A 27990-nucleotide genomic window follows, 5' to 3' on the forward strand; every position below is an offset into this window, starting at 1 on the left:
CTGGTTACAGAGAGTGTGTTTGTATGTGACCTGAGAGGAAGGGTGAACAAACTGTGCCAGTAGTGACCTTGTACAGCTGTGGATGTCTTGCTCGTGTGTGAGCATCCTGTCCGGCACTCCTAGGAGTGTGGCTGTGTGTCCTGCTAGATTGGGGGTTGGGAGGTGCCTTGAGTCCCCTGATCACTTTTTGGGTGTGTTCGTATGTCCTGTTAGGTGTGCTGGGGACAGGGGTGCCCTGGGTCCCCTGACCACCTCGACGAGTGCTGTTTGTGTGTCCTGTTAGGGATGTGTGTGTACTGGGGGGTATACGGTGCCACCGCCGCCTCAGGCAACTCTGTACGGGTACGTGTGTCCTGCAGGTGGGAGCAGTGGGAGCTTCCGCCCAGGTCTGCACACGTTTCTGTGCGCTGGGAGTGTCCTTGCACACCGGTATGTGTCCTGTGCGAACGGAGCCCAGAAAGTGCGGGCACGCGCGGGAAGGTGCGGGTCCCTGCTCAGCTCCCCGCCCGTCCTGCGGTGCGTGAGTGGAAGGCGCCCGGTGGCCCTGCCCGCCGATTGTGCGCGCGCGGGGTCCCGGGCCAGCGTGCGCGCCGGTGTGAGTGCGAGTGAGTGCGGCGCCGCTCAGCTCGCTCCGCGCCGCGCCGCCCTCGCCGCCCGCACTCTCGCACTGCTCGGCGGCTGCCGGTGACGCGGGCTGGGCCCGCCCCCTGCCTGCCGGCCCTTGGCACTCACTCGCGCCGGCCGCCGCCGAGCAGGCAGCAGCCGCGTCAGGGCCGTCCGGGGGCGCCGCCGGCGATGCCCGCAGCCCCCGCCGCTCCCAGCCGGGCCTGCTGAAACGCCCCCGGGCCGGGGCCGCGCCGAGTCTGGCCGGGCCGCGCCCGGGCGGGGCCGCTCTGCCTGCATGACCCTCCGGCGGCGCGGGGAGAAGGCGACCATCAGCATCCAGGAGCATATGGCCATCGACGTGTGCCCCGGCCCCATCCGGCCCATCAAGCAGATCTCCGACTACTTCCCCCGCTTCCCGCGGGGCCTGCCGCCGGACGCCGGGCCCCGCGTCGCTGCACCCCCGGACGCCCCCGCGCGCCCGGCCGCGGCCAGCGCGGGCCGCCGCAGCCCCTCCGACGGCGCCCGCGACGACGACGAGGATGTCGACCAGCTGTTTGGAGCCTACGGCGCCAGCCCCGGCCCCGGCCCCGGCCGCAGCACGGCGCGACCGCCTGCCAAGCTGCCCGAGGACGAGCCAGACGCCGACGGCTACGAGTCCGACGACTGCAGTAAGTTTCCCACCCGCCGGCTTCTCGCCCCCGCCTCTGCGCGGCTGCTCGCGCTCCCGACCTCGCCCGCCCTCGGATCCCCCGCGATCTCGGTTCCCCCGTCACACCCCTCGCTGTGTCGCTACCCCCGGCCGCGATGTGCGCTCTCCGCGCGCCCGGCACACACAGCCCCGACACAGCCCCCGAGAAGATCGGAGAGGTGGGAAGTTTGGGGGCCCCCCGGGGGTGTCCCATTTCCGGGGCCCAGCTCCCCGGAGCCCGCGCCGCGCCCCCTCTCGGCCCGCCCGCTGGGAGCCCCGGCGCGGGCGGCGGCTTTTGTTCCCAGGCAGGGCGGAACTGCGCCCCGGGGAGACACCAGTTGCTGCCGACCGCGCGGTCGCTCCCCTCTCCTGAGCCCGCGGCGGACCGGCCCCTCGGCCGAGGGTCGGGCTGGGCGAGAGGCAGAGGGCGCCCGGGTTCCGGGCCGGGCGGCCTCCCTGGTGGGGCCGGCGGCCGCAGAGCGCGGCGGCTTGGCTGGCGTGGGGGCCGAGGGCCAGGGGACCGCGGGGCCGCTTGTCCTTTGGAGAAACCTTGGTGGTTCCTCCTCCCGCGTCCGTTGGTCCCGCCGCTGCGCTCGACCGGGTCGCCGACCTTCGCCCACCTGTTACACCCGCTTCCCCGGCCGGGAAGGGTCCCCCACCCCAGCCCGCGCCTCCTCCTCCGGGGCTGAGCCCCGAGCCCCAGGGAGTAGGCAAGCACCAGGGCTCCCGGGGCCTCCGGGGCCGAGGCCCGGCCGGCTGGCGCTCCTGGCGCCTTTCTGGGCTCTGAGGGTGCCCGCGCAGGGACTGGAGGGGAAACCGAGAACGAAGAGGTCGCCGGGCGGTGCGGGAGGGGTTTACGCGGGACTGGGGTGGGGATGGGGCAGCGCTGCTCGTCAGGCCCCCAGCCCAGCTGTAGCCCCAGCCGCGTCACTCTCAGAGGTGGAAAACCCTAGTCAGACGCCGGCATTGCCTGGGAGGCGGACCTTTCCCGGGGCAGGGGTCGCTCGCCGACTTCCCCCAGGCTCCCCGGGTCCCATCCCCTGCGCAGCGCAGCGAGGGTGGCTGCGTCTGGCTTGAATGCCCACATGGGCCTCAGGTTGGGGGTCTGGAGTTTCCCCCAGAATAAAATGTGCCTCTGGAAGCTGACAGTGGGGGTGACCACTGCGGGAAGAGGTGGGGCCCGACCTCTCATCACCCTACCTAGGGAAGCCCAGGAGGTGCAAGTGGGAGGAGGCCTGTCAGACCGTGGGTCGCTCTGAGCCGGGCCTGTGCTGGGAAGCTGCCTGCTCTGCACTTTCTCGGGCCTGGACCACAGCCCTCTGGCCAAAGTCTGGCATAATGAGGCCCTGCCCTCTGGGCATGGGGATGGGGAGCAGTCCTCTCCGTCCACTTTCCTGCCGGCCTGGGGAAACTGGGTCGGGAGAGTCTATTGCCCTCCGGGCTGTGCCCTTAATCTTCACCACCCCCCCCAACTCCTGGCACCCTGGGCAAGGTGCACCCCCTCACTTGCTGTGCCTTTGGGCAGGCCCTAACTGAGACTCAGGTCACCCCTTTGCATGTCCTGAATCTTCAGCCAGCTCCAGAAGAAGGGGTGAGGAACTTGTTCCCATTTCCAGCATCTTTCCCGCTATGCCAAGGGAGCAAGCGAGAAGGGCAGGGCTTCTGCCTGAGCTTCAGGCCCTCCTGGTGCCACCCAGGGCCCTCTGATGACATACGGCTAAGAGGTGAGAAATCTGGTTGTTTCTTTTGGCTGTCCCTGAACCCACAGGCAAGGAGGGGACCCGAAAGCGCCCCATCTTCAGTCCATCCACTCAGCAGTCTTCACAGAACACTCTCCTAGCAGCAGAGAGGGAACAGGGCTGGGGCCCCGGACCCAGAGAGCTCCTTGTCCTGCCAGGGGACAGACGCACTTGAGGTCAGCGGTACAAGGTCTGACACAGCCTTGCCAGCCTGAACCATGGGCTGGCCACACCCATGTCACCAGGGCACTCTGCTGAAAAGAGCCAAGGAGGACGGTGTGTGGCTGAGCCAGGGCCAGCTTGGCCCCCTCATTCCCTTCAAGGGGCAGCCACCCTGGGCTTAGACCCCCTCAGTGGCCGAACAAACATCCCACCATGGGAGCACAGAAATCTTGGCTCCTGCCCATGGGGGGACCAGGTTCCGGGGTAGAACTGCTCTCTGCCCAATACTCCAGGCTTTACCCCCGTCTCAGCTCTGACAACCAGATCCCCACAATAAGCCTAAATGATTCAAGCCAGATGGTTCATTACAGCTTTAGCCAGGGTTATGCTATTTGCTGCCCTAATTATTGGATTATGTCTGTTCTAACAAAAAGAAATTAGGACGGTTGCTCTGTTGTCCAAGGCCAAGAGTGAAGTGCTGTTTATTTATTCGGCCTTTTGTTCCTTCTCTTTAAAGCCCATCCTTTATTAATTCACCTCAAGGCATAAGCACAAAATTGACAGGTTCCAAATTGATCTAATAGAGGAGCGCTGATGGGGAGAAGATGCAGAAATGTTATAGTTAGAAGTGTCCCCCCAGTGCCCTTCCCCTCCCAGTGGTCCACAGTGCAGCCTGGCTAAGCTGGACTCCGCTGCTTGCTGCCCTCCTGATGGGTCCTATGTCCCACCCTCCGCATGTGCTGCTCCCCTCCCACCCAATCTCCACCCGTGGAAACAGTCCATTCTTCAAAGCTGTAATGACTAGGATATTTGGGGGTTATAGGTAACAGAAAAAAATTCAGAGTGCCTTAAACAGTGAGGAGTGTCGAGGTCATGTGGCACTGGGGTAGATTCATGCAGCTGCTCATCAGCAGCGTCAGTGGTGATGGTTCTATCTTTCCACATGGCCATGCCCTTTTCCTCTTAGGCTGACCTCCCTCATGGTTCAAGGTGGCTGCTGCAGGTCCAGACATCACATGTAACAGTAAGATCCTAAATTTGATAAGGATCAGTTTCCTCTCCCATGTCTCAGTTTAAAAGTGAGGGAGCCTCTCCCAGAAGTCCCCAGGAGATCTGTCCTTCTGTCTCGTTGGCCAGAATTACATCTCTTGCCCATGCTTACACCTGCCCCTGCATGATTCACCCTGGGCTAGGTCAGGACTGATCCCCACAGAGACCTGGAGCAAGGATGGAGGGGAAGAATCGCCGTTAGGCCTGCCCAGAAGTCCCTCAGCTCGAATAATTTCCCTCTGCCCACTGGCTGTGATTCCCTTTCCTTGGAGCCAAGTCATATTCTACCCGGACCGTATTTCTATGCATTTAACCTTATAAGACCAACTAGGTGTCTGCTGAGTGTGGAGGTTCCAGAATGCCTGAGACATGATCTCTGCCGTCAGGGAGTTCATGGAAACCATGACACACAAGCAGCCCAGCAGTGAGGACAGGGAGTCAGGAACCCAAATGGGAAGCACCGGCTTGCACAGAGTTCCCCCACAGAGAGGGTGCTCTGAGGCTGGGAGGAGGGAGGACGCAGCCTGGCTTAGTGGAAGGAGGAAGAGTCCAGTGGCTGGAGCAAGGGGCAAAGGCCTCTGATGATGAGGCCGAAGCGGCCATATCACAGTGGGCCTTGAATGCCACACCAAGGAGGTTGAACCGAGTCCAGATGGCAGTGGAAAATTTTTGAACAATGTAAGGCAGGGGAATTAATAGGTTTATAAAAGTCCCAGCCCTCTGCCTCTGAGCTCCCGAGAAGCAGGGCTATATGATGTGTGGCTCATTCCTCTGTGTACCCCCTGCAGCGCCTGGTCAGTGCCTCAGTTTCCCCAACTATGAAATGCTTTCGACGCAGGCTTGATCATTTTCTGTGGTTCTTGCCATGGTTTTGTTGTTGTTGTTGTTGTTTTTAAACTACTTCAGAGGCTGACATTTTTCTTAAAAAAACAAAACAAAACCAGGGCTGGTTTCCTGCTCCCAAGGGTGTACAGGTGAGGAAAGTCCAGGTGCAAACCAAGGTCAAAATGATGCTGTCTGTCCATCAGCAGAGCAGAGGGATGTGCTGCCTTAGAGGAACTGACAGGGGCTGGAGCTTGATTTTCTCTGAATTAGCCCCATTAAAGCTCTATAATTATCAACAAGCTGGTGACAACTCTCAAAGGCCCATTAGTGACCAAGCCTCATTATTTATCCAAGGCTGTTAACTTCAGCCAGGAGGTGTGATCTGAGTGGCTGGAGGACAGGACCCTGTGGCTCACACAGACAAGCACCTTCACCTGCCCTCGGGGCCCGCCTGGCCTGCACAAGCCCGGGGGGTTTTCAACTCAGAGGCTCCTCCAGGGCGGTGGCTGAGCCCTTCCCACTCCCCACACCCCAAGAGCAATTCTGTTATTCTCTCTCTTTCGTTTCTCCGTTGCACCCTCTCAAGAGTTCAGCTAAACAAAGCAGCAGAAAAAAATTTTTGGAAGCCACTAAGCTTTAAGGCAGAAGCTATCAGGATGGAAGTGAAGAGGCTTGGATTCTGCTTCCAGCTCTGCTGTGCCACCCTGACCAAATCACCTCCCCTCTCTGAGCCTCATTTCTCCAAATAGGAAATAAAGACTTTGGGCGATGAGCCCTCTCAGAGAGCTCCACCACCAGCAAGTCTCTAAAAATGGTGACTGAGCTTCTATTTATAAACTATTATTTCTTATAAAACTTGCATTGGAGTTCAAAGAAATTCATCAATCAGCACTGGGCTTGCTGTTCCTTCCTGGGAAGCGAATACCGGTGTTGGTTTCACTGAGCAGCATTGGGCCTTCCTTAAACACGGATGTCTGTAGAGCCAGTGGGAGGGACCCCTCTCCCCGCCTGGAGCTGAATTTCCCAGTGGGGACTCTGTCTGCTGGCTTGTCCTTCTCTGGAATTGGGAACCGGGCAGAGATCGTGGACTGTGTTGTTTTAATAGATGAGCATCACACCACATCTCTGCTCCCATGCGAAGCTGGAGAATGAGTTGGTTTGGATGGACTGGCCGTGTGGATTGAACATCTGCTCTTTGCTGGTGTCAGAGGTGTGGCCGAGGCATGGTCCCTGCCCTCAGGAGGCAGGAGGCTAATGTCTGGGGGGCACAAGCCACAGGTTAGGTCTGAAGGGAACAGCAGACTGATTTACTGTCGCGCAAAGCCAAGAGCTTTAGAGACTATTATTACAAAAGCCTGGGCCTGGAGAAGCTTGGGCCCATGGCTATTAGTTGTTACAGACGTGGTGATAGATCACTCTCTTACAGCACCTCACCTGCTTACCCGCACAGAGGGGAGCTAAGATACAGGCAGCAAAAGGCCAGATACACCTGGACTAAAGCACGCATGCTCTGCTCAGGGAAAAGGACTTTAGGCTCCACTCAAGGCCTATTGACTTTTTTTTTTTTTTTTTTTGGCTGCGTTGGGTCTTCGTTGCTGCACGCGGGCTTTTCTCTAGTTGTGGTGAGCGGGGGCTACTCTTCGTTGCGGTGCACGGGTTTCTCATTTCGGTAGCCTCTCGTTGCAGAGCACGGGCTCTAGGCGTGTGGGCTTCAGTGGTTGTGGTGTGCAGGCTCCGTAGTTGTGGCGCACGGGCTTAGCTGCTCTGCGGCATGTGGTATCTTCCCGGACCAGGGATTGAACCCGTGTCGCCTGCATTGGCAGGCGGATTCTTAACCACTGCACCACCAGGGAAGTCCCATGGCCTATTGACTTTTAGTTTAGACACAATTTTAACAAGTATTCTCACCTGGTTTCATAGAAGAAACAAGTAACTAGTGAATAGGAGAGAGAGCTGTTTGTGCTTCCAGGGGCAAGTACTCTAACAGGATTTTCAAACTGATGGCAAAGGAGGAGGCGGAAAAAATGAAGAAAACCTCAAAGAAGAGTGGCCACCTGGGATCCCTCAGTGGAGGAATCATCTCACATGCCCTTCTGTGTCTGGGCTGGGACTCTGACACACAGAACAGTAACCGTAGTCATAGCAATGACTCAGGTTATTCCGAAAAGTGTGACCATTTGTGTATTCTGCTCACGAAGGCTGGGAGGGGAGTGATCCAATTCGGAATGAGTTCATTCCAGAAAGTGTCTCAGAGGGGCAAGTACAGTTATCTAGAAGAATCACCTAAATGGATCTGCTCTTTCTATAATTGTCTACTGAGTACTTTCTGTACCCCAGGCATGGTGTTAAAGCACAATGCCATGAGGTGGATGCTGTTGTGTCTCCATTTTGCAGATGAGGAAACTGAGGCACACTGAGGCTAGATACACTGTCTAAGGTCACACAGCAAGGAAGTGCAGAGCCAGGATATGAACCCAGGGTCAGATGTCAGAGGGCAGGTCTCGCACCCTACGGGTGCCCCCGCGAGACAATGACAGAGACACTGAGCTGTGTGCCTGACCCTGTGTTAGAAGCTGGGGTGCGAGACGAGTAGTGGCTGGGCTCGGCCAGCAGGCTGTGGTTTGCTCTAGACCCACACTGGGCATCCCTGGCCTCCCCCAGAGCATCGCTCCAACCACTCCGCCCCCCACCCTCTGGGTTGGCCTGTGGTTGGAATGCCCCTTCCCCCAGCCCCAAGGTGCACTGGCCAAGCCCTACTCGTCTTGCATGGCTCAGGTGAAGCGTCACTTCCTCCAGGAAGTTCACATCCAGACCAGGCGTCCCCCCTGAGCCCTCCATCAGTCCTGGCCCACTAGGCTTTGTTCTGACCAACCCTGTTCATCTGTTCCTCCTATTAAGCTGTGCTTTCCTCGGGGCAGGAACCCTGTCTTATTGATACCTTCGTTCCCGGAGTCTGGCATATTGTAAACACTTGGTAAAGAATGAATGAATGAATGAATGAATGAGATGCCAGTTGACCAGCCCAGCAGCCTGCAAGGAGGATCTGGGCTTCTGAAGACATGCTGTGAATGTGTACCTCGCAGGGGAGAGATCTGCCCCTGAGGTCTGCTCTGACCCAGAATCCCAGCCTTCAGGCCGGGAACCATGTCGGTGAGAAAAGCCACAGCTGCCGCGTGTGATCACGCCCGAGGGTGGCAGCTGCGTCCAGTCACTGCTGCGCCCTCTTCCCCGCCCTCGGGAATCACTCACTGTATTTCAGAGGCTGGGGTTAGCAGCATGCGGGCCCGGCTCGCTCCTCACACCCTGCCCAGGGCTCCCGAGGGACCAGGGAGACGAGGGAGCCGCAACCCCAAGTGCTGCTGGCGGCTGGTGAGTGGGCCAGCCAGTCGGCCGGGCCGGGGCCTGCAGTGCTGCAGAGCCTGACCCCTCTGCCTTCTCGCACACCCCGGGACCGTTAAGAGGCAGGGGGAGCTGGGGTGTACAGCCCTGGCCGGTGGCTGCAGCAGGAGGACAGGAACCCCTTTAGCTGAGCGCGCAGCACACGTGGCCCCACCCTGGACCAGCCACGGGCCGCGAGGCACGGCGCAGGCGTCAGGGGCCCGGTGCCCGGCTTTGACTCTCAGTTCACCGCTCGCGGTGTCTGGAGGTGACGGGCCTAACCCCCCCGCCCCCGAGCCTCCTCCCCAGGGTTGGGGGGGTCGGTATGCAGCAGGTGCTCTGCTGGTGGCAGTCAGCGCGGTCACCGTGGCACCCCGTCCGGCCGCGCAGGGGTGGCTGACGCTTCTCCGCCGTGTGGGCCCGGCGTGACCTGAGCCCTCCCTGTCTGCAGCCGCCCTGGGCACGCTGGACTTCAGCCTGCTCTACGACCAGGAGAACAACGCTCTCCACTGCACCATCAGCAAGGCCAAGGTAGGCCCCACCTGTGTGCAGACGGCGGGGAGGGAGTTCTGGCTTCAGTCATCTCAGCTGCTCCTGAGGTGAAGCTGCCTCCCCTACGGCGAGGCTTTCAGGGGAAAGAGTAGAACAGAGAAGCCGGAGAGAACGGGGGTGGGGGGCAGCTTTCAGGAGACAGAGGCCCCAGAGCTGGGGAGCTGTCGAAGGAGGGAAGGCCGGGCGGGGAGGTGACAGGCCTGTCCTGCAGGCCAAGAGGAAGGGTTGGACTTGGGTGCCTCCGGACTCCCCGAGGAGGCTCCGGACGCTGACGCCGCGCCAGGCGGGGGATTAGTCTCTGGTCGCACCGGCCTGAGCTTGCTCTCTGGGTGGAGGCGTGGGCGTCTGTAAACCCCACGCTGGTCCCGCCCCGGGCTGGCCCCCGTCAGCTCTGTTAGCCACGCTGTTCCCTTCGTCCCCACACCGCGACGCTCCCCCTGGGAGGAAGGTGCCCAAGCTGATGCTCTCCCGCAAGGTAAGGGCAGCCGTGCGGCCTGGTAGACCTCCCGGTAGAGCAGTGGAAGGGCCTGGGCCCGGCTCAGAGCGAGGAGCTTCCGGCATCGCTGCCCGCGCCCAGCCCCGCACCACCAGCACCGCAACCCGCGAGCTCCTCCGCCCCTCCTCCCGCCCTGCCCGTGGCTCTGCTCACCCAGAGGGGCAGGCTGCCTGGTTCGGCCCCGGCTGTGCCCCACCCGGCCTGGGCCGCCGTGGCTGGGCCGCCGTGGCAGGGGTGAGCAGTGTCCCTGTTGGGCCAGCACCACCCCCGCCCCTGCCTTCTCCTCTGGGAGCTGCTCGGGCTGTGACAGGGCACGCCCTGCCTTCCTCCCTGCCCTCCTCGAAAGGGCTCCAGACCTGCCCTAGGTACAGAGCTGGGAATCTGATAACCCCCGGCTGTGCTGAGGTGGAGGGCAGGGTGCACGGCCCCGGCAGACCCCTTCCCCTCTCCCTCCACCCAGCTGTGTAGAGGTTGTCCAGGCCTGGGGACTGGGAATGGGCACTGGCTGCCAGGCTGCTCGGGCCAGAGCCGTCCCTTCTCCTCCTCACCCAGACTCCAGGCCCCTCCTGTGCTATGTGCCCCGCCTTCCCTACCCAGGCTCTAGATGGGCTATGTGGGTGTACTGTGTGTGTGTGTGTGTATGTGTGTGCACACGCGTGTGTCCACTTGGGTTTGTATTACTCAATGCATTGGAGATGGGGGATGGGAGGACCCCGAGCCATGGTCGCTCCCACATTCTCCAGTTCATCCTCTGCTTAGATCCAGTTCTGCAGGGGAGGGGGCGGTGCAGGCATCGGAGGAGCTGGGGCTGGGCTGGGGTGTGGGGTGTGGGGAGGAGCCCCAGGGGGTAGGAAGGCTGAGGCCGACAGGCATCCTCTGGGAGGATGCCAGATGCCCCAGCACTGGACCCTCCCTCTAGGTGAGCCACCCTCCCTCTAGGTGAGCACAGCTGCCTCAGTTTGCCCTGTAAAATAGGGTTAATCATCCCCGCGTATGTGGTGGTTGTGAGCATTAAATGAGTGAGTGCTCAGTACCTAATCCTGTCCTGCAGGACAGGGCCTGGCAGCAGACACCCCCCACCCCGCACCGCACGCACGCACGCACATACGGGCACTCATATCCACAGCAGAACTGGAAAGTTCCACTTTTGTGCAAAAGGATGAGAGGTGGGATGAGAGGCCTGTGTTGGGAAGGTCTGCCTCTCTGCCACGGTGCACGCAGGGCCACCCGGCCAAGCCTCCTCCTGGAGCCGGCCCCACGGAGCAGGGCAGAGCTGGAGCCCAGGTAGCTCCCGGCACAGCTCAGATGCCTCCACCCTCAGCCGCTTCTCCGGCATCTTCCAAGGGGCCCGGCATTTAGGGGAAGGGGGAAGCAAATGCCCCACCAGCAGGCCCCGTGTCAGCATTGCCTCCTCAGCTCCCCCAACAACCCTGAGATGTGGGGACTATTAACCCATTTTACAGATGATAAAGCTGAGGCTCAGGAGGCAGATGAAGTCATCCACTTACCCAGCTGATAAGTGCAGGAGCTGAGACCTGAACCCCGGCCAGCCTGGCTCTAAAACCCGTGGGCCCCTTCCCAGTAGCGGAGCAGTGCTGGTTGGAAGTTGGAAGACCCCACCTCAGATCTCAGCCCCTACCTGGGAGCTCCTCCGAACCAAGGTGGGGAGGGGGGAGAAGAGCCTCAGCTCCCCTGGGAAGTGGGGGAGGTGGGCTGGTCATGAGCAGCCAACTTGTAGCTCATCTTTGAATGAGGTTGTGAGGTTGCCATCTCTACCCCACACGTGCCCCAGCAGCCTTCCTCCATCCCCGTGTGCCGTCCCGGGAGCGTGAGGTCAGCTAGGCCCCTGTCTGTTTATGGTTCCGTGAGTTCCTTGGCTGTGCACACTTGACTGGTGGTTGAGTGAGTGAGGGGTGCCACCTTGTGGAGGGACCCTCCATGGCCGGCCAGCCTGTGTGGCCTCTGGGGACACAGACTGGCAGGGGGCTGTGGCAAAGCCAGAGAGAACTTGAGCCTGGTCTCCAGGACACAGAACGTCTTCCCGTGGCCGCAGAGGGAAGCGTGTGGATGAGCAGACAGAGGGTCACAAGGGCCTAGGGTCTGTGAGGGAAGTTGCAGTGCATGGGGAGCAGGGAGAAGGGGGATCGGGAGGAAGGAAAGGCCTGACCACAGCAGGAGAACGAGAGCCTCATTCAGAGAAAGTGAGTCAGCTGGCCTCCAAGATAAGGAAAACAGAAAGAGGCTGATCTGACAAAGGCACCCCGTGTCGCCTGCCCAGGGCCAGACGTTTGGGGCGGTGGGGGGTTGGGGGGAGATCGCACCAGCATGGAGCCTTCCTTGCCACCCCCCATTCTGGGGGTGTGGGGCAGGATTGCTTCTGTGAAGAGGGTCGTGAATGGACCCAGCCAGGAGGCCCAGGGGGCAGGGATGCCTGCTGACCCAGGTGCCTGGAGGCCTTGGCAGCTGTGTCCCCAAGCCCCCAGTTACACCCTTTGCCATTCTCCTCTGCTCAGGGCCTGAAGCCAATGGACCACAATGGGCTGGCAGACCCCTATGTCAAGCTGCACCTGCTGCCAGGAGCCAGTAAGGTAAGGGGCCTGCCTGTCGTAACTGGGGCCCAGGCTGGGCTTGGGGCACCCAGGGAGGCCCACAGCTCCCACACCCACTCAGAGCCCAAGCAAGTTGAGGGGTTCACTCTACCTCCACCCAGAGCACCCAGTCACCCCCACACCCTCTAGGCCTCCCAGGGACCTTGAGTCAGCACCACCTGCCTACTGAGTTGGGGAAACTCCCTGGGAGACTTTCTAGGCTAGCGTTTTATAAGAAACACTCTCAGCTGGACGTTAATACTGTGTGTAAACAAAGGGTTCTGTGGCCAGATAACACTGGGAAACATTGTTAAACAGGTTTCTTTACTGCAGGACTTACCAGAGCCTTTAATGTGTTGATGGGCTGCTCTGTGATGCCCCACAAGGGGGATGGAGTAGTCAGCAACTGCCCAAATTATTTGACTACAGAACCCTTGTTCCTGTACCAGATGACCTGACAAGCAGACCAGCCCAACAGGTGCATCTATGAAAGGAGAGGGAAAAAAAAATTTTTTTTAATTCTCTATGAAAAGCATCAAGGTGGCCTTCAGCACTAGAAGATCAGAACTTGATGAGACTTCCTTTCATACGTCTTACAGTTCAGTGTAGTTTTATTTGTAATGTCATGGGAGGGAAGATCACATCTTTCAGAATTGGGTCCTTCCCTAGCCCACAGACATCTCAAGGGGTGAGTAGGGCAGACCCCATGCTAGGGGGGACTCAACTGGAGTCCAGCAGCTTTGTTTCCAAGTAGAGACCTGGGCGGAGGCAGAGGGACAGGGGACACAGGACACAGGAGCGTGAGCAGCAGAGCCCAGTGGCTGGTGTTCTTGTCCTGGCCTCCTTCTTAGAAGCCAAAGTTGGGGAGTTCCTTCCTGGCCCTCGAGTGACCTGATAGGAAGAATCAGCAGTGGGGGCAACCCCCTGGGCAGAGGGCCTCCCCCACCACTGCTCAGGACAATTGCAGACCAACTGGGGGGTCCCACCCCCAGGTGGCCACCCCGGGCTGAGGAGCCACAGGCTGCTGGGGCCTGAGTTAACTTTGGGGCCCGGGCTCCCCCTGGTCCAGGGGCGCCATCCCAGAAGGGAAGGCAGGGCTGCAGGAGAAAGGGCAGTGGACCTCCCACTACACCTGGAGGAGCAGGCTCCCCACTCCAGGCCTCTCTGTCCTCATGCTGCAGGGGGGACCCCCAGGGCTGTGAAGGCCATGCGACCAGTGGAAGGGGCCCAACTCGGGGGCTCAGTGACCATGCGTCTCTAGACTCCTGGGACCTCAAGTCGGCAGTACCTGGCTGCTGAATCCTAGGGACCCCCTATAGGATAGATTCCTTTGTAGGGCAGTTTTATAGAGCACCTTATAGAGAAGGTCGTAAAAACCAGGCTGAGAGAGATGTGGTGTTACGCCCCGGAGCCTGACCCTCAGAAAGGGTCAGTAACCCACTGGGCTCCACAGAGCTTATGTAAGTGGTGGAGCTGGGATTTGAACCCAGGGCTGTCTGACCTCAAAGCCTGGGCCGGTTTGTGGCGGACATCAAAGGGAATCGGCTACGGAAGTCAGGGTCTGAAGGGGGCAAGGCAGGTAAGGAGTCTGAGAACCAAGCTCTCTGGAAGCACTGAGGAAGGAGGGGAGGCAGCCCCCAGGCGTCCTCCAGGCGTCCTCCAGGCGTCCTCCAGGAGAGGTGCCTTCCCGGCAGGGGCTAGCCTGAGCGAAGGCGAGGAGGCTGAGGGAGAGAATCTAGGTCCAAGCCAGGCTTCCCAGCCGCCCAGACCACGCCTCCTGCAGACACCCTCCCCCCGCCACACACCTGGGCACGCACCTGGGAGGCAGGATTCTCCTGTTGTAGTTTCCTAGGGCTGCGCTAACAAATGACCACCAACTAGCTGGGTTACGACACCACAAATCTCATATACCTTCCGCTTCTGCAGGGTGCGAGTCCGACATAGGTCCCACTGTGCTACAATCACGTGTCAGCAGGGCTGCGTTCCATTCTGGAGGCTCAAGGGGAGAAGCTATTTCCCATTCCTTTCCAGCGTCTAGAGGCACCCCCTTTTCTTGGCTCATGGCCCCTTCCTCCATCTTGAAAGCCGGTGTCGCCTCTCTGACTTTCTCCCCTTGTCATGCTCCTTTGGGCTCTTCTCTCACCTCCCTCTTCTACTTTTAAGGGCCCTGTGATGACATGGGACATGGCCCACCCACATCATCCAGATAAACCCCCTGTATTGGAAGTGCAGCATCTTAACCGCTGGATCGCCAGGGAAGTCCCCAGTCGGCCTATGTTAAAGTCAGCTGATTAACAACAGCGTTAATCCCCCTTTGCCAGGGAAGAGCGCTTATGCACGGGATCTCGGGGATTGGGATGTGTTTGGGGCCATTACATTGCCCGTCACCCTCTTTGACACTCAGAGGATCATTTTTGCTCTCTCCAGGCAAATAAGCTCAGAACGAAAACTCTCCGAAACACTCTGAACCCCACGTGGAACGAGACCCTCACTTACTACGGGATCACAGACGAAGACATGATCCGAAAGACCCTGCGGTGGGTGAGACCCCGGCCCGCCGGCTCCCCCACCCCACCCAGCCTTGTCCACAGGGCAGGCCCTCCCCACACCCCCCAGCCCACCGCCTGCAAATCCGCACTGACTTTGGAAGCAAATTGAGAGGCCCCTTTGCCCTCCAGGATCTCCGTGTGTGACGAGGACAAATTCCGCCACAACGAGCTCATCGGGGAGACGCGGGTGCCCCTCAAGAAGCTGAAGCCCAACCACACCAAGACGTTCAGCATCTGCCTGGAGAAGCAGCTGCCGGTGAGTGGGCCACAGCCTCCAGTCGTGGGCTCTGCAGCCGTCCAGGGCCCACCCTGCCGTGAGCGCAGGGCCAGGAGCATTTATTGAGCACCTATTATGTGCCTGGCACAAGTGCAGGTGCTGGGGAGACAGATAAATCTCCCTGCCCTCATGAAGTTTGGGTGGGAGACAGACCAAAAATGAAATAAACGACCCAAACAGATAGTCTGTTCAGCAGGGATCAGGGCCGAGAAAGAAAGCATGAGAGGGGTCAGTGGGTTAGACGGGTGCTCTGGGAGGGCTCACTCGGCGAGCAGGGAATATTCCAGGCAGAGGGAACAGCAGGTGCAAAGCCCTGTATGGAAAAGCGCCCAGCCTGTGGGAGGCACAGGCAAGAGGTCAAATGAGAGGGGCAGAGCGAGCGAGGGGAGGGGGTCCTGGGAGCTGAGAGCAGAGGTTGGGGGTTGGGGAGGCTGGGAGGACTCTGGCCTTATCCCTGAGTGAGATGGGCCACAGGAGGGTGCTAGGCAGGGGCCAAGGCATCTGAGGACATTTTAACAGGCTCCTCAGAGTGGGAGGGAGTGGAAGGCCAGGGTGGGTAGACTAGCAGGGTGGAGGGAGGAGCAGGACTCAGGCCTAGGCGGGGCAGCAGTGGAGGCAGGAGGAGGGCTGAAGATCAGCATCCTCAGGCCTGGGGCCCGAGCACCTGGGAGGATGAAGGGTCATTAACTGGGATGCGGAGGACCATGGGAGGAGCAGCTGGGGGTGCTCGGAGCGCAGCTGGAACACGTTAGGCGTGAGGTGCCTGTGAGATACCCAGAGGAGACAGAAAATCATTCTTTCCTAGAAATTGCAATTGTTTGAAAACGTCAAAACCAATTTTGCCCCCTGGTCGTCGGCAGCAGCTGAGCCCTCCCAGAGTCTCTGAGCAATTTTCCCCTCCCCCTTCCCCTCCCCATTCCTTCCCCTCCCCAGGCCTCCCTTCACCCAGTTCAGAAGGGCCGGGGAGGGGTTGGCCAAGAGGTCCAAGGCCCGGGACCCTAAGAAACCTATGCCTTCAGGGACTGCATGGTATTCAGGGTACAGTCCCCTCCCCAGGACGATACCCTACCAGAGGTCTGGGCAATGGGAAAGCTCAAGAGGACAGAGTCCAGCGGCTGTCCCCCGAGTGCCTGTACCCCTCCTCCACAGGGCCCTGAGACACATGCTTAGCGAAGCCTGGCCTGGAACAAGTGACCTGAGGTCAGACCTCCCTCCCAGAAGCCCAGCTCTGTCTTTTTGCATAAGTTGAGCAAATTGTATTCCATTATCACATTCTCTCCCACTCATAGATATGTGATGGAGATAACCTTTTTAATTTTATTATTAGTCACTAACCATAGGTGACCCAGTTTCTCCAAATGATATATGTCATTTATAAAAGGCAACACCAACTCCTGCTGGAGTTGTGTTTCTGAGTTTTGATCCCTGACGTAAACAAACACCTGTGTGGTGTGTGAATCGTGTGTGAGCATGGAATGCATGTGTGAGCACCTGTTTCATGCACGGGGAGGTGCGTGAAAGCATGCATGCTTGTGCACCAGGTGTGATCAGGGACTTGCTTAGCCTTGCTTGAATTTGCTAGGATCTCATTGGTCCAGTTCAGGGACCCACAATGACAAGGGTGCAGTTCAGGATAATCAATCGGCAGTAAAGTTTCATTTTGATGATACCTTTTAGATTTTACATAGCCTTGTAAACCTTATTCGTTCTCCGTAAATACTGAACAATACCCAGTTCAATGGTCTTCATGTGAAACAATCCAAAATATATCCTACCCTAAAAAAACAGCTGAAAGTATCCTGGCTCATTTATACTGTTTAATTTTCACACATCACAACTGCCACAAGAGCCATGGTTTAGTGGGGCTATCATATACACAAAGCCCCAGGCCCAACTGGCAGGTAGTTAAATCTCACCCGCCTCCTCTGAGCCACGGGTACAGGCTGCCTGAGCGCTGTGTTGAGAAGATACTGAGGCTGCATTTGAGCTCAGGGTGAATGCAGTCATCAGCTAGCCATGTCTGCTCTGGGTGTGGGAGTTGGGGAAGGTAGTCCTTCCGTCACCTAACAGGAGCCCCATCTCCAGAGAGGTGCAAGCATGGCCCCTGCCCATGAGGGGCCACGTAAGCTGCCGTTTTAGTGCCAGGCAGCGAACAGTCAAGAGCAGAGGGACCGAGTGCAAGAGGAGCCTGGCAGAGAAACCTAGGAGGGGCCTTTGGGAGTCATAGGGCTCAGGCTGGGTGGACAGAGGGTAAAGGAAAGGGGTTCCAGGTGAGTAGCAGCTGGAAGGTAGAAACAGGTGGTCTCAGGAGGGTGAGGAATGGTCTCAGTGGACTGGCTGGGGTGGGGAGGCCACACAGTGAGGCCTAGAGTTGAGGTCTGATCCGAGGCAGGCGCTAGACAGGGCAGGCCTAGGCCACACCCCACCTGCCTCCTAGCTCCCCCTGGGGTTGGGAATGTGCCTAAGAAGCTCCAAGAAGCACCTTCCAGGGGGCTAGGGCCAGGGTGACCCCTCACCACCCACCGGGCTCCGTTTGGCCTGGGCCCGTGGCTGCAGGAGAGGTGGGAGCAGGCAAGGACAGCTGAGTGACCGCCCACCTGCCCCACAGGTGGACAAGACAGAAGACAAGTCCCTGGAGGAGCGGGGCCGCATCCTCATCTCCCTCAAGTACAGTTCACAGAAGCAGGGCCTGCTGGTCGGCATTGTGCGCTGCGCACACCTGGCTGCCATGGACGCCAACGGCTACTCGGATCCCTACGTGAAAACGTGAGTGTGCGGCCCAGGCCAGCCGCCTCCTTCCTCACTTTCTCACCTCCAGGGACTGGGAGGTCTATGCATCGAGATCAGTAGTCCGTGTGGCAAGTAGTTGTGTGAAGCACCGGGGGTGCTGTGCCCACGAGGTCATACTCTTCTATGCTCCTTGGGCAACTCTGTGGGTTGAATCTGGCCAAACCTATTTCTCAGATGAGGAAACTGACGTCCATAGCAGTTGAGTAGCAGCCCAGTCACGCAGATAGAGAGCAGTTATCTACTGATGTTTGGTTCAGGTCTCTCTGTGGTCATGGGGCCCAGGAAAGGCTGTGTGCAGGTTGGAGGAGGGGAAAGGAGGCCAGGAGACCCAGTGAAGGGGCTCCATCAGGACTTAGGGCTGGGCACATGTGGGCAGTGCTCTATGGTACCACAGACACAGATAGGGGTCCACCAAGCCCTGCCAGGTGGGGCTTCTGGTAGCACTGGGGAGAGACTTAACTCGGGGCCCCAGAGCCGTGAACCTGGGTCAGGACAGGCTGTGATCCTAGCTCAGGCAGGAGCTGGTGAGGGATAAATCCCGTTTGGAGAGGGATAAAGCCTGTGTTTTGGTGACCACCATCTGTGCTTCGGTGCGCTCCACAAACAAAAGATGGATGTAGTGAGGTTGTCTTGAAGGGTGGGACTTGGGGAGGAATTTGGCTCAGCAGAAAGGAGGTGTTTCTGCTCAGGGAACGGGACAGAGGGTTTAAGATAGTTAAGAAGCAGGGATGGCTCTGGCCTCAGGGGACAGTAAGGAGGCCCAGGTGACAGAGGCCATCACAAGGACTACTGGTTTTCTGCTTAAAAAACAATGTTGGGCCCCAACTTCAACCCTTAGCAAGACAGTGATTTCCAGCGGATCAGAGACCACTGGGAACGGAAATGCTGTAATAGCTCAGAAGACAATTAGACTCTTAAAGACAGTGGAGGGAAGTGATACTCGGTAACCTAGAAAGATGCGTACGCCCTGTGGCTGCATCATTTCCCTTCCAGGTCTGTATCCTAGAGACCCAGGCCCTGGCGTAAAGCTGCTTTTGCAGCATTGCTTGTGATAGCGGTAAGATGGAAGTAGCCTAGTGTTCATCAGCAGATTAATAAAATGTGGCATCTGTGTACAGTGGAGTACTATGCGGTTGAAGTGAATAAATGAGGACCAGGTGAATGAACGTGGCCAGAGCTATGCTGAGCCCAAAGCAAACTGTAGTGGGGGGCACCAGTGTGATACTGTAGTGTTTGTCTCTGGGGAGGGAGGACGGTGCCTCCCCCTGTAACTGTGATGCTAGAGGGTTTTTTTCTAATTTTTATTTTATTTATTTTTGGCTGCATTGGGTCTTCGTTGCTGCGCGCTGGGCTTTCTCTAGTTGCGGCGAGCGGAGGCTACTCTTTGTTGCAGTGCACAGGCTTCTCATTGCGGTGGCTTCTCTTGTTGCGGAGCACGGGCTCTAGGTGTGCAGGCTCAGTAGTTGTGGCGCACAGGCTTAGTTGCTCCACGGCATGTGGGATCTTCCTAGACCAGGGCTCGAAGCCGTGTCCCCTGCATTGGCAGGCAGATTCTTAACCACGGTGCCACAAGGGAAGGCTGGTGTGAAATTTCTAAATTGGGCTCAGTTCCCACCTGCCAAGTTGATAGGAGTTCCAGGGTCTCATGCTGGGTTATCCAGAAAATAGGGTCTCACCTGGTACAACAGAGGGTCCAGCCACCTCCCACAGCCAGGGAGAGGTAGCCCTGGCAGGGCCTGTCCACCGTGTCTGGGGCTTCCCCTGCCACAGGTGTGGTAGTTGCTGGGCCCACCCTCCAGCCATGGGCCTTTCAGACAGACAGCTCTGTGGGTGTCCCCCTGTATCAGAGGGAGGCCCCAGCAGCTTAGAAACCCCTACATCTGATTGAAATTCCCTGGGGGAGTTGCACGGGCTGCTGCTCAGGCCTCCTCAGAGCTCCCTATCTCTGAAAGGCCCCTTCATGGACCATGGGCCTTCTCTTTGCTGAAAGTAGGGGAAATAAAGGCACAGGTAAGATTCCGAGCAGAGCATCTGGGGCCCCGAGAAGAGAGCTACATGGAAGTGCCAGGTGGGGGATGCTGAGGGGCAAAGCTAGATGGGCCAAGGTCTTTTGTCGGCACCCTTATCATCTTTATAAACTTCACCCCAGATGACAGCTACCCCAGTTTCCCCAGGCTGGAAGCTGACCCCAAGTCCAGTTCTTCAGGGTCTCATGATGGTTAACAATCATCACTAACACATACCGAGTAATTGCTGGGTGCCAGGGCTGTGCCAGGCCTCTTTGAAGCCCCCCAGCAGCCCTGTGCAGTACTTGTTACCATCTCTATCTCACACCCAGGGGCACTGAGAAAGCGCAAAGCAACTTGCTGTGCTGCCCTAGGCAACCCCTTCCTTCTCCAGCCCTCTGCTGTCTTCTAGGGGCCTCAGGTGAGCAGCAGTCGCTGCGCAGAAGGGACCAGCGGTGGCACTGGTAGGGAGGCTCCATGAGCCCTGGTGGCCAAGGCAGGAGGAAGTGCTGATTGCTAGGGAGGGTGAGCAGCCATGGGCGGGCCCCTGGAGCGTGGCCAGGGTGCACTTCTCGCCCACACAGGCCACACTCCCTCGGGAAGCTCCCCTGCAGTGGTGAGGTGAGGCGAGAAGGGACTCCAGGCAGGGAGACAGCATAGACAAAGGCCTGCGGGCAGGACAGGGGATGACCCCTAGCTGGGGCCTCGTGAGAATCACTAGATGGACACTGGCTGTGCAGCGCTGAGGGAGCCTGGGACAGCGTCCCTTCAGGGCCTTCCGGAGGCAGGGCTGGGAGACACTCCCACTGTGCAGGACCGCCCCCATCCCTCCTCCTCGCCCCCAAAGTAAAACAGGCAAAGATGAGTCAAGAAGTGCATGGAAGCTTGTAAGGAATGCAGAAATTCACCATCTCTGGGTGAGGGTTTAAGGGAACCCCCCAACCTGTTTAAACAGTCATCTTTATTGAGGTATAATTTATATCCAGTAGGTTTCTCCCCTTTTGAAGAGTGACTGACTGACACAAGCTTGTCACCACTACCATGGTTAAGACCCAGATACCATCACCCGAGAAAGGTCCCCTGGCCCCAGTCAACCATTGATTTGTTTTCTGTTGCGACAGTTTTGCCTTTTCCAGGCTGACTTACAAAGGCAACTCCTATATGACCTAACGCTCTGGGGAGCCAGCTGCGTGGTGCCTGAGCCCGGAGCTCGGTCTGTAGGTCTGCATTGCCAAGTAGTCGTCCGTCAGGTCGTCCCAATTTCTGATGGCTGTATAAAGCTGCTAAAGAACAGGTTTTTGTGCAGACCTGTGTATTCATTTCTCTCTCCACCCCCAACTTCTGTTAATACATATTTTCTAGTGTTTCTATAATGAACCAGTATTTCTTATGTAATAACAATCACAACTTTTCAAAAAAGTGCACAGAAAAGCAATAATGAGGTGCCACGTTCTATGTTCACTGATCCCACCCAGTGCCAGGCATCAAGTTGGGTACCAGGAAGCTGGTGGTGGGTGAGACAGATGTGGTCCTGTCAGCAGGAGCAGGGCAATTGTTACTAGTGTCCATGCAGGGACGGGGCAAGAAGCTTCGCAAAGGGGAGGGCCTGGCTTCTGAGCACCATCCCTGTGCTGAGCAGCTGTGTGACCTTGGGTGAGTCCCCAGATGAAGACTGCTGTTCTGCGTCGAAGTCTAAGGAGCTGACCGGTGCCCGTGGAGGGAGCTGGCCTGCAAGCAGGGCTTCTCCCTCCTTCCCGTCAGGAAGCACTGCTGTCACTGCCCAAAAGGCCTTTTTTCCGTCCTCAAAGCTCCAGTGAGGTAGTGGCAGTGGCTGTACAGCCCAGCTACTATGCCACAAACTGCTGCGTTATACACTTGAGAAAGATGAATTTTATAGTGTGTGAATTCTATCTCCATAATCTGCTATTACAAAAAGAAGAGCTCTGGCAAGGGACCAACTTTGCTAAAAATGTTTTTCTGGTGGGAAATGTGAGCTGTGAAAATTAGACTTCCAGAAAGAAGATCCTCTTTCCTAGGGGATGGAGGGGCTCTGTGATGTCAGGAATGGGCTGTGAACAGAGGTCCAGGTGATGAAGGACCCACTTGCTTCTCCCACTGCACTGACTGCTCACCTCTGTCACAGAGTAGTGCTGGGGACATCCGATGGTTAGGATGAACGGGAGGCCTGGGAATCTCTCTCTCTTCCAAGCCCTGCTGGCTCCATGTGTACTCAGAGTGTCTTCTCACCCTCTGCCTATTGATTGGTTATAATTCCAGATACCTGAAGCCAGATGTGGACAAGAAATCCAAACATAAGACAGCGGTAAAGAAGAAAACCCTAAACCCAGAGTTCAACGAGGTACGAGAGGCTGGTGAAGCCCTGAGCCACTCACTCTCCCTCAGGACAGGGGACCCCGGAAGGACCGGGTTTTTGAAGGGTCACTGTGGGAGCTGGAGGTTGGGGAGGGACTGACAGGAGAGCCCCCAGCTGTGGGGTAGGAGGACTGGTGGGAGAAGTGAGGCCAGGCTGAACCAGGCCAAGGTGGTGCAGACAGAAGTGAGGAGAGGCCTGGAAAACTCTTCGGAGGATTGAATTGATGGGATGTAGCCATGTTGGATGTGGAGGGGGTGGTGTGAGGATGTGAGTGGCCCCAGGAAGGTGGGCACAGATAGATACCCAGGTCCTCAGCCCAGGGGGTGGGTGCAGCTGAAGAGGAGCTCCGAGGAACGAGATGAGGGAGGGGAGCCTCTGACAGAGCCTGAGTGACTCGGGTGCAGGCAGAGAAGGCCGAGGAGGTGCTGCCAGGGAGCGAGGGGGACACCAGATGTTGAAGGATCCTGGAAGCTGGTGGGAGAGAGGGTTCCACAAACAAGGGAGTGGTCAGCAGAATCAGACCCAAGAGAGGTCAAGCACGCCAAGGCCGCCAAGTGTGCATTGACTTGCAATAAGGAGACTCTTGAGGATCCTGAGAAAAGCAGCTTCAGTGATAAAGGGGCAGGTGGGTCAGAAGGAAGGGGACCCCGAGGATCTGGAAGTGGGTGAGATGGGTGAGAATCCGTTATCATCCACTGCTGTGCACTGGCCACCGGCCGACTTTACAGGCCGTGTCATTGGTCCTGACACTCCCCTTCTGGCCACCAGGAATTCTGTTATGAGATTAAGCACGGGGACCTGGCCAAGAAGACCCTGGAGATCACCGTTTGGGATTATGACATTGGAAAATCCAACGATTTCATCGGTGAGAGGACACGATGGGAATGTTCTTTAGCAACATGCCCAGCCTGGGTTCAGCAAAGGGCAGGGGCCCTGAATCAGGCCACAGTCCCGCCTTCCTGGCCTGTGGGGAAAGTTGGGGCCATAGACATGATCCAGCCTGACCCCATCTGACAGAGAAAGAGGCCCAGAGAGGGAAAGAGGCCTGGCCGAGTCACACAGCAGTCTGTGGTGGAGCAGGGGTAAGAGGTGATGGTCAGCCCCTCAGGCTGGACTCTGAGCCGTTGTGGCCCCAAATTTCTGATGGGCTTGGTGGCTGTGCACAGTGGAGCCGCCCTGGCACCAACACAAGCCACTGTGCTGCTCCGCAGGTACTGCTCTGGTCCTGGGTAAAGGAAGAGCAGGATCCCTGGGCCCTGATTGGGGGAGTGGGGGGTGGGGGCTCCAAGAGTGTGATAGACCACGGTCCACCCTCAGAGCGGGTGGGCAGGGAAGAGAGTCTGGCCTTGGAGCACAAAGTCTGGGAGGGGTGCCAGGGGGTACTGGTTCCAGAGAGACCCTGAGAGTCAGAGGTCACCGTGTCCCGGCTGCCTCTTGGCTCCCCTCTGCAGGCGGCGTGGTTCTGGGCATCAATGCCAAGGGCGAGCGCCTGAAGCACTGGTTTGATTGCCTGAAGAACAAGGACAAGCGGATCGAGCGCTGGCACACGCTCACCAACGAGCTCCCGGGGGCCGTGCTCAGCGACTGACCCACCCCACCTGCCCACTGCACCCACCCCAACCCGGCCCAGCACAGGCCTGGCCCTGGGCTTCCTCAGCTGCCACTAAGGGCCTCGCCCCCAAGTTTGGGGAGATCCAGGACGCCTGCTTGGACACACAGCCACTGCAGCCCCCGTTTAGAGGCCATGGAAGGCGCAGCCCCTCCGAGGGACAGCGGGGGCAGAGAGCTGGGCCTGCTTTCGGCCCCCTGGGGCCTGAGAGGGCCAGACGTGGAAGAAGAGGACCCTGGCCTCAGCACCCACCTGGAGGAAGTAGATGGGGCGGTCCAGAAGACAAGGACCCTACTAGAGGTCAGCAGTGAGTCGCAGGGGACCCCAGGCTGAGAGAGCGGGGGTGCCATCAGGGAGAGGGGCAGTAAGAGAAGGAGAGTTTGGGCAGGGGCAAGACAGGACTCTGAAGAAAGTTCATTCCCAAAAGGAGGTTCTGACTACATCTGTTCCATCTCTGGCATGACTGGGTGGGTGGAAAAAAGTTGACCTGAGAGCCAGGAGTCTGGTAAAGATCCTGGAGCTCCCAGTGCACGTGGGCACAGGCCAAGCGCTTCACTCAATGATTCCACAGGCCCCTGGGGATGAATGAGACCCAGGGCCTGCCCTCAGGGAGGTCCCCATCTAGTCAGGGAGCTGGAAACAAACCATTACAATGGGGTTGTGAGGAATGCCAAGGCCAGCGTGACCCACCTGCATGTTCTGTGGATTCTGCTGACTCGGCTGGGAGAGCAGGGAGGGCTTCCTGGAGGAAGTGATGCTTTAGCAAGGTCTTGAAGGGTGAGTGGAGTTTCTAGGCAGACAAAGGGGGAAGAGCAGTGTAAGCAGTGGGAACCATATACAAGGCCTGGAGGGGAAAGGTGATTTGGGCCAGGGGCACTGTCTGGGACCCAGGGTCTCTCTGGGAGAGGGAGCAGGGTTTGTTAGGGGCAACAGCACTCAGTCCTGCTCCCACCCCTAGCTGCCAGGCCAACTGGGCTTGTAGACATAGGGGAAGTGGCTTAAACTGATGTTGGTGCACGGTCAAGTTCAGTTCTCAGACCCAGCTCTCCTACCTTTGATCTTTCTCCTCCTGAGGAAGCTGGAGGATGGATCCTGCCTCTCGCTCCAAGCTTAAGCATCAGGTCAGCTGCAGTCAAGAAGAGAAAGAGTCTTGTTTTTCTCTGCATGAAAAGAAGCAAAAAGTCCTCCTTGTCCTTACCCTCCTCTCCCCTTCCCCCACTCCCCCCCCACCCAGGGCCCTTCTGGGTTCAGGGTTGGGAAGTGGGGAGTCCCAGGTAGCTGCCCCTGCATCCTAGCCCTACTGAGATCCCTTTCAGGAGTACTCAGCAGCAGTCCAGGACCTCGTTTCTGGGAAGGGCTGGTTCTGTCTTCCAGAAGCTAAGAGAGAGCCCCCTGCACCCTGGGTGAAGGTCTCCAGGAGGGGGTTGAGGGCATCAGAATCTTGGGCTCAGGCTTTAAGCCCCGAACTTTTCCTGCCGACTAAGGGGCCTTCAGGAACGCTGGATGAACAAAATGCAGAACCCAGGAATTTCTGTGTTCAACCCATCACTGCACTGATGGGAAACAAAGCCCAGAGAGGGAAAGTGATCTACCTGAGGCCTTCCAGCCCTACCACAGCTGGGGCAGACCAGGTTCCATGGCCCCTGCCCCACCACCTCCAGCCCAGAGCTCTGGACACCACACCAACGCTTGTACAGGGCTCACAGGGGCACTGGGGCTAGACCTTATGCTGCAGACACAAAGCACATTACCATCTGAAGCCTGGGGTGATCATGTGAATCCCACCAAGTGCCCATCAGCCTTTTTCCATTTTGCAGGGGAAACAGGACTCCAGCCCCCATACAGTACCTGGCAAACTTTGCTGGTCAGGGAGTCCTGGTTTTCCCTAAGGAGGCTTTGTGTGTGGTAAGGGTTTTACAACCACTGTTGTCTTGATGAATCTTCACAGCCCTGTGAGATGGGTTTAATTGCCATCGCCATTTGACAGATGAGGAAGGAGATTCAGAGAGGCTGAGTCTTTATGAGGAACCTTGTGTCTGGGTGAACTCGGTTATTGTCTTAGCTTTGCCTTTTGGGCGGGGGCAGGTTTCTCATTCAGAGAGGAGCTTCACGAATTCCCTGTAAACACACGGAAATGCTGAATGACCAAGTTAGAAGTACACCTAGAGCCTCACCTAGTACAACTTCCTTGTTAGACACATAGCAAGCAGAAGAGGCCTACACAGGACCCAGTTGGGATAAGAACCCAGGACACCAGGCACCTAGTCCAAGGCCTTCTACTGCCCTAGACTGTGCAAGAGCAGATTTGGTCCTTAAACATGGTCCCAGCTGACCACAGGGACAGTCAGGCTGGGAGGTGGGGCTCCTGGACAGCTAGCCCGAGTGGAGGATGGGGCACTTGGGTAGAAGACCTCCCAGGGAGAACCTTCACTAGGACCCTGGCACTGTTCTGGACCCCTTACAGGTTGTATCTGTTTGTTAGAGAAAAAGGCGCTTTGAGAAGCTGCAGTGTGAGCTCTCCCTTTGACCCCAAGCTGGCATCTTTCCTCTGGTCCCTCAGCCCCACAAAGATGGTGAATTTGACACCAAACAAAAACAAAACAAAAAAAAAGTCATTCCAAAGTCAGATGTCAATAACCAGGGGGTCACCAGGTGTGGCATCCACCGCCATCCCCACCCCACCCCCCTGCCTAGTCTCAGCACCCACCGCCACCAATAGCTAATCCCCCACGGGCCCGTCTTCCAACCCTGAAGCGGTAACCTCCTGACCTCTAGTGGCGAGAGCGAGGAACTGCATCTCCTGGCCCGAGCATGTCCTCCCTTTGTTCCTTCTCCAACCGAGAGAACCTCCCGATGCATGGACTCTGGCTGTCTTCGACGCAGACTCGTGCACTGCTTACCACCGTTTTGCTATCATGTGACGGCTGCAGATACAGTCCTGAAACTGCAGCCCCACACACAATTTTTGTACTTTTGTCTGACCTACCCGAAGATGTCCTTTTTAAGTCTTATTTGTTAATATTTATAATAACATATAATCCAAAGTAAATGGAAACGTTCATTGTGATCATATGGGCTTGGAAGACTCATCTTAATAGATTTGAATGGGTGAACAGGAAAGAACGAGAGCCCGGCAACCAGGGCTTATTCTGCACATTGTCTCATTTACTCTTCACCAAGAATCCATTTGAGGTAGGTGCCCATGTTACAGATGGGTAAAATGTTTGTGCAATCACAGCTGGTTAGTGACAGACCAGGATTCAAACTTATGCCTCCCAAGACATTTTATGCCATGTTATCATCTACACATCCAACCAACAGCCTTGGAATGTTAACTCCAAGGCCAGCCACTGGTCTAGGCACCTGGGGCAGATTAATCAGCAAGACAGTTAATAAACAGTAAACATAACATGTTAAAAGATGACAAGGGAAAAAAAGGCATAAAGGAATCCTGTGGGCAGGGGAGGCTGGGCTTAAATAGGGAGATGTGGTGGGCCTCCAGAGAAGGTGACTTTTGAGCTTAGACTTGGAGGAGGTGAAGGGGGCAGTTCTGGGGAGACTTGAAGAAAAGTGCTCCAAGTGGAGGGAACAGCCAGTGCCCCTAGAGGTGGGGGCAGGCTTGGTGTGACAGGAACTGCAAGGAAAGCGATGTGGGTGGAGCAGGTTGGGGCAAGGAGAGAAGGGTAGATGAGAGCATAGGGAACGGGGGACCGGATCAAGGACGACATTATAAAGTCTGTGGCTTTCACTCTGTGTGAGATGGGAGCAACCCCGGCTTACCTGTGAACAACCTGTGGTCTGCGGTGATCAGGCCCAGTTTGGAGGTCCCTCTGGTGGTGGTGGTGTGCCTGTGGGTCCAGGGTTCGAGGTCAGTATCCAGAGCAGCGGTGGCTGGGTCCTAACAAGAACCAGCTGTAGCATGATTTTGGTCAGTGTTCTGGCCAACCTCCCTTAGCAACCGCCTCTGTGCTGGCCTAATTTTCCAGGCCTCCCGCCCATTCTCTGAAGTACCCAATATCCTTCTAGTGCATTCCTTTTCTGCTTACGTTAACTAGAGTCGGATCCTGTTATTTTCAGCAGAGAAACCTGCCTGGTGATCTGGTGCAGTCTGATCATCTAGGTCTCGAGCGTCACCTCTTTGTAAGGCCTGTCTTGACAACCTCAGTCACTTTCTCCCGCATCAGCCTGCTTTCTTTTCTTCACGGCACTTACCACCAAAATCACCTGTGTATTTGCTCATTCTTTTCTCCCCTCACTAACCTTCATGAGAGTAAGGGCCACACCTGTCTTGTTTACCACAG

At 57.5% G+C, this 27990-nt stretch overlaps 1 protein-coding gene and 1 long non-coding RNA gene across 3 annotated transcripts; one reads left to right on the plus strand and one right to left on the minus strand.

Annotated features, from left to right (window-relative positions):
• Positions 1-901: 901 nt before the first annotated feature.
• Positions 902-24384, plus strand: DOC2B (double C2 domain beta; the record flags this gene model as incomplete). The annotated part of the gene is made up of 9 exons (XM_081218474.1): positions 902-1274; positions 8900-8979; positions 12010-12084; positions 14512-14621; positions 14763-14889; positions 17519-17676; positions 21984-22065; positions 22849-22945; positions 23532-24384. The coding sequence occupies 9 exons, from the start codon at positions 902-904 to the stop codon at positions 23666-23668; spliced, it is 1239 nt and encodes a 412-aa protein (XP_081074600.1). The 3' UTR covers positions 23669-24384.
• Positions 20649-27990, minus strand: LOC308606957. Of its 2 annotated transcripts, XR_014013925.1 has the most exons (6): positions 27470-27990; positions 26459-26633; positions 25538-25807; positions 24742-24815; positions 24380-24479; positions 20649-21987 (listed from the first exon to the last, which is right to left on the minus strand). It is a non-coding gene; the product is annotated as an uncharacterized lncRNA (long non-coding RNA). The 2 variants fall into 2 exon arrangements; XR_014013926.1 differs by having other exon boundaries at positions 25538-26633.

The sequence above is a fragment of the Mesoplodon bidens genome, assembly GCF_964165515.1.
Source record: "Mesoplodon bidens genome assembly, chromosome: 19".
NCBI classification, from domain to species: Eukaryota; Metazoa; Chordata; class Mammalia; order Artiodactyla; family Ziphiidae; genus Mesoplodon; species Mesoplodon bidens.